General features: G+C 41.3%; 1 protein-coding gene across 2 annotated transcripts in view; it reads left to right on the top strand.

Moving 5' to 3' along the window:
- The window catches only part of LOC136581822 (USP6 N-terminal-like protein), a 91,085-nt gene extending 81,732 nt beyond the window's left edge, over positions 1 to 9,353 (top strand). For both annotated transcript variants that reach the window (XM_066582448.1, XM_066582447.1), the window contains one exon: positions 5,370 to 9,353. In XM_066582448.1, coding sequence (XP_066438545.1) covers positions 5,370 to 6,826 — 1,457 coding nt within the window. In that variant the 3' untranslated portion in view covers positions 6,827 to 9,353. The remainder of the gene's footprint in view (positions 1 to 5,369) is intronic.
- The last annotated feature ends 2,534 nt before the right edge of the window (positions 9,354 to 11,887 follow it).

The following is an 11,887-nucleotide window of genomic DNA, read 5'->3' as shown; positions in this document are numbered from 1 at the left end:
AAACGCTGCCCTTACAAATGCCCATACAATGGCTGCATATGGTACATAGGGAAATATAGTTTTCTGCAAATTATTTCTCCTGCGTATCGATATGCAGTGTCACACACCGATGTGCATGGAAGAATGAAAGTCCATTGACTTACATTGCCCCCATTCACCCGTGTTATAGATGGGATATACACGTGCATAATACATGGTGACAATATGCCCATGTGAATGGGCCCTAAAAGTGACACATCAGATTTCCAAAATTTGGCCTTGTCATTAAGGCGCAAACAGGCTTGGTCACTAAGGGGTTAAGATACAAGATACCGTATTTTTCGCCTTATAAGACGCACCCGTCTATAAGACGCACCCCCGTTTTAGAGCGGGAAAATAGGGGGGGGGGAAATCAGTACTCACCTCCCCCGTCGTTCTGCGGCGCTGCTGCAGGCTGTCGCTCCCTCATGGTCCCCGGCAGAGCATTGCTTTCTGGACACAGGGCTTGAAATCCCCACCTCCAGAAAGCTAATACTGTGATTGGCTGAAGGCGCACGTGTGTTAGCCAATCACAGCGATTCAATGATGTCATTGAATGGCTGTGATTGGCTGATGGCGTGTGTTAGTGAATCACAGTATTAGCTTTCTGGAGGAGGGGATTTCAAGCCCTGCGTCCAGAAAGCAATGCTCTGCCGGGGACCAGGAGGGAGCGACAGCCTGCAGCAGCGCCGCAGAACGCCGGGGGAGGTGAGTACTGATTTTTTTTTTGACAGGAGAGAAATCTTCTAACTGATCGCACATTTGTTCATACGATCGCGAATTTAACGCGCAATCGCGCCAAATAAATCGCGTCCGCGCGTTAAATTCGCGATCACGCTAAAAATGGCGATCGGAACGTATTTTCGCCACATTCGCTTTAAAAGACGCAGGAACTTTCCCCCCCCCCCCCGCTTTGGAGGCGGAAAAAGTGCGTCTTATAAAGCGAACAATATGGTAATAGCTTTTTAACTGCTTAAGATAATTTGCTGCAGAAAGTTATCACACTCAAACTAAACTTTGCTATAGCTGTAGCTTTAATACCAGTTACAATAATTGACTTATCTATATAACCCTTATACTGCCAGGCTGCCATTTAGCACTATTAGCAAGCTATAGACTTCCATTTACAGACTATATGTAGAGATGAGCGAACGTACTCGGTAAGGCCGATTTCGCAATCGAGCACCGCGATTTTCGAGTACTTCACTACTCGGGTGAAAAGTACTCGGGGGCGCTGTGGGTGAGCGGGGGGTTGCAGAGGGGAGTGGGGGGGGGGGGGGAGAGGGAGAGAGAGAGAGCTCCCACCTGTTCCGCGCTGCTACCCCCCGCTCCACCACGCCACGTCCCGCCCCACAGCGCCCCCGAGTACTTTTCACCCGAGTAGTGAAGTACTCGAAAATCGCGGTGCTCGATTGCGAAATCGGCCTTACCGAGTACGTTCGCTCATCTCTAACTATATGCAATCATTGAGTCACAATAATCACTGACTGTCATTCCAGATACTTAATAATATTTTTAAATGTACATTCTCCATTTTTCATCAAGGACAGCAGACAATAAAGGTATCTTCCTTATGCATAATGTATGTGTCCCCTACACTGATGTGACCAGGTGCGAAGCTAAATATTCATGGGTCTTGGTGAAAAAGTTTAGCTGGCCCCTCCCTCTGACAACTACTTTTCCTAACTGCTGGTAGTAATATGCCCAGTTAGGAACGCAGGCCCTAAAGGCCCTTTTACACACAACGATGGCTTAAACAACCACACAGCCGAACGAACTGCCGACATTTTTGAATAAAATTACACATACAGATAATTGCTTTTAATCATCTGCATTTCCTCCACTAGTTGTTTGCGCCACTGGCTATGTGCTTATGTGGTGGTTATCTGGCCGTCTGGATTCCATTGTCTCCTCCTGGTAGAGTACATAATGACTAAACAGTGCACTCGTTATGTTTACATGTAACATTTATCATTCACTTTCGGACGTTTGAACGAATTTTGAGCGATAATTGTTGCATGTAAAAGGGCCTTAAGACATACTACTGCCCCGCCCCACCAAAAAAGCTAAAATAAAAAGTACATATAACGGCATATTTATGAGAACTTTTGTAACAAATTGTTATTAAATACAGCAGCTCAGCTAAATGCAATGGTTGAGCTCTAGTATACCTTTAAGCACTACAGTTACTATATAATAGATACCAGTTCTACAAAGTGATAGTAATTGCAATGTTGTTACCTCCATTGATCACAGGTGGCAATGGCTCTGTTTGAAGTCATCCATTTTCTTTTTTTCTTCTTTCTGAGCCCAGACTGCCATGAATAGTTTTTTTTTTTACCATGACTTGTCTTTGCACAGTGTTACAGTCCTGCTGTTTCTGCCAATGAACCTCTCAGTATTGTCGCTTTTGTGCCCCACAAAGTTACAGTGCCTACACACAGTAATAATTCCCCTATAGTGCCCACCACAAGAAATAAGGCCTAATAAAACCAACATGCTAATAATTACCCTTTGTGCCCCCAGAAGGTGATGGTATCCTGTCTGCGCCTCTCAAGCAAATAGTGTTCACTCTCTTTGTTTCTCAGATTGCCATGACCATGATATTGCAGTTGCAGAAAATCCAACCTGGTGGTGAGGGAGACCTTTCGCCCTCCATTGCTCAGGTGCCCGGTTGCAATTATGACCACAGTGATCTCTATAGCTATACATCCTCAGATTGGGTCACATTTACCAGTAGGGTACCCGAAGGGTCAGCCAAGGCCGCCACCTTAGGACTCGTATGAGATCAATGGGGAAAAAATTGTAGTGTTTTAGATGCTGTCAGGTCAAATTAAACGAGGGTTGCGTCAAAAGAGACATTGACGCTCATGACAAGAACATAGTTTTGCATCTATACAAATGGCTAGCCAAGCCACATGTGGAATATTATGCACCGTTTTGGGCACCTGTGTGTGAAGGATCTATTATAGCTACTATATAGAGAAGGGAAAGCAACTAAAGTAGTTAAGGGAATGTGTCGACTGTTCAAGGGTGCATACTGCTGTACGAGATGTGAGTGTGTTGCGCATTTAAAGCCCAGATCCTGGATCTAAATGAGCAGCTTGCAACACTGAGATCTATTGACAACATGGAAAAGGAGTTTGCTGTTCACTGAGCAGGCACTTGCTGAGGAAGATGTGGGGGTGGATGATGGAATGGGAGTGCAGGATGATCAAGCAGTTAGCTGGGTGACAGATGGATGGGTAGAGGCAAGAGATCCAGGGAGGCTAGTCCGGAACTGGTACATCCCAACAAGTTTGCAAAGTTGACAGATGAATGCTATTACAGGATTAGCACTGCTGCAGCATGACGTGCCCTCTGGCCACAAGGGAAATGTCTGCTCCAGTAAGGAGGGGAATAGGCTAGACAGGTCCTGGTAGTGGGAGACCTAATTATTACAGGGACAGACAGGGCCATCTGCCATAAAGACCTAGATCGTCAAACAGGGTGTTGTCTTCCTGGTGTTTGAGTTTGACATGTTGCAGATTGGATTAACAGATTACTGGGAGGGGCTGGTGAGGAACCAGCGATCAAGGTACACATTGGCATCTTGTGTGCCACACTAGAAAGGCAGCGAGAGATCAGGAAGGTAAACTAGTGGCTCAAGAGTTTGTATAAGAAGGAGGGGTTTGGATTCCTAGAGAAGTGGGCTGACTTTGCTGTTAGCTACAAGTTCTAGTGCAATCATGGACCGCATCTCAATAGGGAAGTAGTAGCTGTGCTGGGGAAAAGATGGCTGAGGATCGACTCAAGAACCATGTATGAATATATCAAGGGACAATACAGAAATCTTTCCCATGATCTATTTATACCCAGGACTGTGACTGTAACCAGGGGGCAGCTTCTACATCTAGAGGAAAGTAGATTTCTGCACCAATATAGAAGGTGGTTCTTTACTGTAAGTGCAATGAGACTGTGGAACTCTTTGCCTGAGGATGTGGTGATAGCAAATACAATAAGACTTTAGGATGGGTCTGAATGCCTATCTTGAGTTTTACAATATTATGGTCACTAATTACTTCAGAAAGGTTGTTGATCCAGGGATTATTCTGACTGCCAGACTTTGAGTCAAGAAGGATTTTTTTCCCCTTTATATGAGAATAATTGGCTTCTACCTCATTGGGTTTTTTGCGTACCTCTGGATTAACATGGGGGGTGGGGAGGGGAGGGAAATACGCTGAAGTTGCTAGATATGTCTTTTTTTAAATCTAACATACTGTATTACTATCTATGAGACTCGGTTCACACTGCCTTTATTGGTTTCTGTTGTTGGACACTGTCCTTGGAGCTAAATAGAAAAACAGGAGTGCCGAATTGGCATCAAATCGACCCCATGTGTGGTTTGTTCAGCATGCAAGGAGAAGTTTTTACAAATGAAATGGCTCAGCTGCTGTGCTATTTTGTTGAGAATTTCATGTCGAAATTTCATTGGAGGCTTGGGCTAACCATGACAGGGAAGCATCCTATATGTCTAGAGAAAAGATTTCACCATTATCGTAGATGGGAATTCTTTGCTGTAAGATCAGTGAGAATATGAAACTTGCTGCCAAAGAGTTTGTTCCTACCTCTGGATCAACCCGGTAGGATTATAGGTTAGGCTTGAAGGATGTGTCTTTTTTTAACCATATACTCCACAGTCAGTTTCTAACCAATTCAGCTAACATCCCCAGAAGAAACAATGATTTGTCATTACTTAGCAGCACAAACCATGAATGACTATGATAGATTATGATCTGTCACTCATTGTCACAATGGCAAACTTCCATTGTTCTGTATGTAGATCAATAGAAGTTTGCCATTGTGACCCAATGTGTTGCTGAGCTCTTGCTAAGCATTCACCTAATTGAATTTTGACTAGTATTTTATTGTACAGAAAGATGGGACAAATGACATAGATTTCGGTCAACATAAAGTCAGGTGATACCTTAGATTGGAGGTTCTGAGTGCAGAGATTCCCTTTAAGCTTTTATGGTTACAAGATATTACTAGAAGACTCACCTGATCAAAACAAACCCCTTCTTTAAAAGAAGCATGCACATTGTAACACCTAGTCCCGATATCCATATGTCCTAAGAGAGTATACAGATAGGGATGGTTTAAAAGAAACACCTACTTTAGTACATGATAATTTAACAATAATTAATAAATTTGTGTAAAGGTACGCACTATATCTTTACATATTTTATTAACAGATTTATCATTTCCTATTTTTTCCTTTTTAAGTTTGAATATTTCTTATTCTCTGCCAATTTATAACCAATATAAAGCTAATAATTTTAACTTTCTATATATTTTGTCATTAATCTTAGGAAGGGCTGAAGAGTTTCCCAAAAAGATCTTGGGTCAGGACATACCTGTTCACCTGCTTGCTGTTAACGCTACATTAGAGACCAACGTACTTGGTAGAAAGGATGATGGCAGTACATCACAAAGCTCTAAGCCACCTGGAGATGTTAATGAGAATAATTCAAACACTGATGATAAAAGCAACAAAATCACATCACCGCCACACCAGAATGGTAGATCGAAGGCTGAAGACACTAAACCTGTTGAGTCTCAGTCAGTAAAAGCAGATTGTCATAAGACGGTGGAGCAGCAAAATACAGAATCTGATATACCAACAACAGAAAATAAAAATAATGCTGCACTTATAGACAGCACCAGGATTGAAAGTCTTCAGGACTGTGTATTGGAGAATAAGGAATGTAAAAATGTTGTTTCGAAACCAAGTATTGTAGATGACAAGCCAGTGCAAGGATCTCTCTCATCTACTATGAAATCAGACTGCATTAATGCCCCAGATACAAATTCTCACATTATGGATTGTAATTATGATTGTAACGAAAAGAAAACAATTAATCTAGTTTATAAAATTGTCACAGACAAGTGCCAATTGCAACAGCATTTTCTAAACAAAAGAAAAGGAGACATTTCCCTGTCCTCGTATACAGAAGCAAGTCTATTCCAACCCTGTTCAGTGGAAGTAACTCCTTCACAAAGTGATGACCTTACTTCTTATGATACTTTGCCTGTTGCACAAGGAACTGAATGTGACCTTTCTACTCTGGAAGAAAGCACTGCTCCAACAGGACAACTTTTCTCACTGTTGCCACTAGAATTAGACATTAGAAGATGTTCTTCACAGTATGATAATATGTCTGATTTAGATAAAGAGGAATGGCCTCCGTGCCCTACAGACTCTTCCTTGGATGAACTGGAAACTGAGACATGGCAGTCAAACATATGTAATGCCCTCAACTTGTCCACAGAGCAGCCCAATGGCATGGGCAAGCTCCCTCAATTCACACCTACCATGTCTTGTCACCAAGGACCCTCAGGAAGTGTTGCTACATTACTTACTACCCAATCTGACAAGCAAGACAATAGGAGTTCTCTTACAAAATCATCCCCATCATTAATTCATCCACTTAGCGCATACCAAGTTATTAAGACTGTTACTGAAATTCAGGTGTCTCATGTAAGCAATCGAGATCTCCAGGATGTCAAGCAAGTAGCACATCCCTTGCCGCATAGCCTAAAACAGGCACTTACATGCAGTAACCACACACCGGAAGAACAAAATAATGAAAAGGGTGATATACCACTAAATCAGTGTATTAATGGCCCCATGAGTCCATGTACAAATCTCTCATCTAATCCAAAGCAATCAGCTAAACCTCTACTAATTCTTAAAGCCCTTTCTGATGATAATTTCTACGCAACCAATCAAACTGTGTCTCAGATGTCTAAATCGGTAACTTTCTAAACAAGAAAGATGCATGCTTCCCCTTTGCATTGGCTTCATCGTGCTTTGTGGTGTATTAGCCATTTTTATGCTGGACATAAAAAATAGGCCCGATCCATAGCACAGACTTCAGAAGACAATGATCAGCTGCACTGGTTTCATTGGCTGGATTTCAACAGTTTGCTTTTTATTATTTTTTTAATATCAACAACAAATCACAAAGTGCTTATTATTCCTATTTAATATTTTCATAGTTTTTTTTTCCCCCCTTAAAACAAGAAAATGAGTTTTTACACAGTCATGTATTTATAGTGCTGCGTATATGACATGTATATGTGATGTCACAAAATCTGCTCCATGACACTTCATAAGTTTATTTGGACCTGAGCTGCACAGAAATTCTGTTTCCGGGGTGTAGCCTGTTGTGTAAATACACTGTTGGTTTCTTAAAAGAAAACATCCACCCATAGATCAGCATGTTGTCTGCCCTGTTGTAAATTGTCAAAGCAGTTGGTATCTGATGTTAAAAAGAGTAATATGTTAGTAAATATGAGCTGCCTACCCTACTATGGCACGTATACTCTATTTTCTTGGCTTTCAACATTTAATACACAACCAAAAATGAGATTGTAGAGACATTTAGGTTGCAAAGTATTTTCTTGCAGGATTTTTGAGTAATGTAGCACATTAGTAATTTATTGTATTTTGTCATTTGTGGTTGGGTTCAAAAATGCTGCAAATCGCCAAGGTTTTTTATTTTTGTTGTTCAGAGAACTGATCTTTTTTTTTCTGTTCTCATCATTGTGTCATTACATTGACGCTCTCATACGTTATTGTTTTTATTTAACATAAGATTTCTGTACATTCATCAAGAATCCTCCTGCTTTACAGGTGTTTTTGACGAGGAATACATTAGAGATAATTTCCACCCAGAACGTTTCAACTTTTGCAGCTCTTTACAGATGTGTCCCTGACTCCCACTTCAGATCTATCCAATTACAACCTGGGTGGAACTCGCATGGGAAAATAACTCCTTTATTTGAATGGGTTCATGCACATAAGCGTTTTTTAACTTAGATCGATTGTGCGAGTTTGAAAGGTCCACCGCATGTCATATTCTTGTGAGTCATGCATGAGAATAGGACATGTAGTGTGCGGTGTTCCACACATTTAGAGAGCACATGGATGGAGTGTTCGTGTGCTGTACAATAAGAGTTGCACATGAGAATCTCAGGTGCAACTCGCATCACCCATGTAAATAAAACTTTACAGTGTTTTCACACAATCTGAATATTACTACAATATGCACCTAAAACGTAAAGAATTCCACACCAAAATCCTCGTGTATGCATGCTGATTATGAAGCAGAAATCCACAGTGGCAGATTTATCTTCGTCATTAGGTGCGTATTGTAGAAATATATTGTGCTTGTGTCAAAGCACCCTTGTAGGACATTTTTTTTCTGTCCCTAAAATCAAGCTCTGTAGCAAAAGCCGGTCATTTGAGCAGCAAACAAGAATCCACAATTCTCTTCTTCACATAAGACGGAACTTTATTATCTCCACATATAAACCACAACGTTTCGACCAACCCACATGCTCTTTGTCAAACTTGACTGTCAGTTTCATAAATCTCCCCTATTGTCAGGAGAATTCTGTCTTAAAGAAAAACTGTCTTAGTTGCCCCTATCAACCAATCATAGTGCAGCTTTCATTTGTACTCTGTTCTGGTAAAATGAAGCTGAGCTACGATTGGTTGCTATGGGCAACTAAAATAGTTTTTGTTTTAGACATTTTCATAAATCTGCCCTAGTTCCTGCCTCCTTCAGTTTTCCTTCACCATACTTTTGAGAATTGCTTCCTAAATTGTCCATTTCAAGCCACCATTTCTGACCAAAAAAACAAGACGTTTCTTAGCGATTCTACACTTTTGGACATTTAATTATGAGGCTAGCTTTTGGACCTTCCCAGTCATTTTTCAATTCTATTACAATTGCTAGAAGGTATTGGGTTTCTTATTAAAAAGAGGGAGGTGTACTGGATACTCCAATTGAATACGTTGTGGGAAAAGGCTTCACTGACTCCTTTACATTTGTTTGTCCAGCTGTATACTCTGCATTGTTACAACTGTCTGCTTATATAAAATATAGGTATATTTTTTATTATATGTTATATATCATTTTTGAGCGATGGGATTTTGACAATTTGGCCTTCCATCAAGAGCACTTTTAGCCAGCAAGTGAACTGGATTTCTTCTGGTTACAGTTGTTTGATACTATTTAACAGTGTTTACGTATCTGTTTATATAATTTACAAGTGTGTGTTTCATCAGTCAAACTGCTATGTTTGTTGGATCAAAAAATTCTGTGCTTCATAAATACTGGTGTAAGAATTTGCACAGCCGATTTTAAAAGGTACTTGTTTGGAGCATTTTTGAGGTGTCAATGTACCACATGATGCTTCCTTCCTAAATTAAGTTGAATTGCACTTGTAATGGGCCACAAAGTCTGAAAGGTAACTTTGGTCAACTGCCTGAATAAATCCTTCTAACAAGCAAGAACTGTGCTGTGAAGTTTTCTTTTGTGTATTGTATTTATGAGATGTGGTGTCTTAAAGGGCAATTCATTGTGTAATTAGTCCCCCAGTATATACAAATTGGCTAGTATTACCTTGGGTAGTTAGTACCTTCTATCTAGGCTCTTTCTCCTCTTGCGATCCATGTGATCTCAATGCTGACTAGTTCAGATTTACGTGGCTTTATGTATTTTCAAACTAGTCAGTTTTACAGTCAGCATAACTCATCTATGATAATATTACATGGATTTTATCACAAAAGCTGTTTAGAGGGGGACAAAGACACTCATATGACAGTTACTGTTGATGATCACAGAGCTCCTGTCACACAGTTATAACAGAGGAGATCACCGCTCCAATTCCTGACTGTATAATTATGGTCTGTAGCTTATTTAGGTGGATACAGAAAGTAACTGCTGTGTCCCCTTAACAGGCAGAGAAGTTACAGGCTATAGCATGTAAAAAATAGATTATGTAAAAATCAGATAAAAGCAGTAAAAATGGAGGCAGAGAGACATATTGCCAAAGAGTAAAACTAACCCTAAATTGTTCTTTAACTATACAAATAGTAAAAAGATTAATGCTGAAAGTGTTTGCCCTTTAATACATAATGTAGGAGAAATTGTAGAGGGTGATGAGGAGAAAACAAATCTGTTAAACAGTTTTTTTTCCCCAGTGTATTCACAGAGGAAAATTAAATGTCAGATGAGATGCAGAGTGGTAATGTAAAGTCTCCGCTAAATGTGACCAGTCTAAACCAGCAAGAAGTGCAGAACCATCTTTTAAAGATTAAAATGGACAAATTGCCAGGTCCCGATGTCATACACCCCCAGGTTTCAGGGGAAATAAGTAATGTAGTACACAGACCCTTGTTTCCTATATTTAAGTGGTCAAAAAGCAAACCTGGAAACTATAAGTCTTACTTCTATTGTGGTTAAAATGTTTGAAGGGTTTCTAAGAGATGCTATCCTGGAGGACCTCAAGGAAAATAGCTGTATAACTCTGTATCAGCATGGGTTTATGAGCGATCACTCCTATCAAACCAACCTGATCAGCTTCTATGGAGAGGTAAGTTTTAGGCCTCGGTCACATGGGCGTTTTTTGCCACGATTTGCTGATCACATGACTGATGCGCGTCCGCAAATCGCGTGACCGGGGCCAAAAAATCTGCTCCTAGCCGAGTTTCCTTTGAAACGGGCCCGAGCAGTGGAGCTCTGTCCAGCGCATTGAATTCAATGGAGCCAGCAATACAGCCGGCTCCATTGAAAGCAATGGGCTGAGGGCGATCTCAGGATGAAAAAAAAAAAGAAAAAAAATATATACTCACCTTGTCCCCGCAGACGGAGTTCAGCCGCGGCCGGCCGGCAGTTCTCCTGAACTGCTGTGGGTAGTATTCAGCAGGCGGGGATTTAAAATCCCCACCTGCCGAATGGGCTGCCTCTGATTGGTCACAGCCCTCACCAATCAGAGCCAGCTCTCACTCACCCATTCATGAATGGGTGAGTGAGTGCTGCCTCTGATTGGCTCAGCGCAGGGACCAATCAGGGGCAGCTCTCAGCTATTGAATGAAAGCTGAGAGCTGCCCCTGATTGGTCCCTGCGCTGAGCCAATCAGAGGCAGCACTCACTCACCCATTCATGAATTCATGAATGGGTGAGTGAGAGCTGCCTCTGATTGGTGAGGGCTGTGACCAATCAGAGGCAGCCCATTCAGCCGCATGTTGACTACTACTTAGAGCAGTTCAGGAGAACGGCCGGCCGCGGCTGAACTCCGTCTGCGGGGACAAGGTGAGTATATTTTATTTTTTTTTACTTTTTACACATTTTTGGATGATTTTCAGGGAAGGGCTTATATTTTTAAGCCCTTCCCGAAAATTCATCCTGCGATCGATGGCAGCCCATTGCTTTCAATGGAGCCGGCTGTATTGCCGGCTCCATTGAATTCAATGGGCAAACATCATTCTTCTCTGCCACAGCTGTTAGCCCACACATGGAATTGTGTACAGTATTGGGCACAAGTACTGAAGGAGGATATATCAGAGCTTGAGCGGGTACAAAGCGGGCACCTAAAGTAATAAATGGAATGGGCAGACTACAATACACAGAGATCTCTTCCATCATCTATGACCAGGAATGTGACTAACAAGAGAACATCCTCTACATCCAGAGGAAAGAAGATTTATACACCAACATAGGTCATTCTTTACTGTAAAGGCAGTGAGACTATGGAACGTTGAAGACTTGATGACAAATGTGATAAAAGTTCAAGAGGGGCCTGGATGTCTTTCTTGAGCATTACAATATTATATTTTATAGTAACTAATTACTTCAGCAAGGTGGTTGATCCAGGGATTATTCAGATTGTCAGATTGGAGTCGGGAGGGAATTTTTCCCTGTAAATGGGGAAAATTGGCTTCTACCTCGTTGTTTTTTTTTTGCCTTGGATGACATTGGGGGGAGGGGGGTTAAAGGGCTGAACTGGATGGACATATGTCTCTTTTTTCAGCCTT

This window comes from Eleutherodactylus coqui, chromosome 11 (assembly GCF_035609145.1).
Source record: "Eleutherodactylus coqui strain aEleCoq1 chromosome 11, aEleCoq1.hap1, whole genome shotgun sequence".
NCBI lineage: Eukaryota > Metazoa > Chordata > Amphibia > Anura > Eleutherodactylidae > Eleutherodactylus > Eleutherodactylus coqui.
The sequence above is the reverse complement of the archived record's forward strand: the minus strand, read 5'-3'. Positions and strand labels throughout refer to the sequence as shown.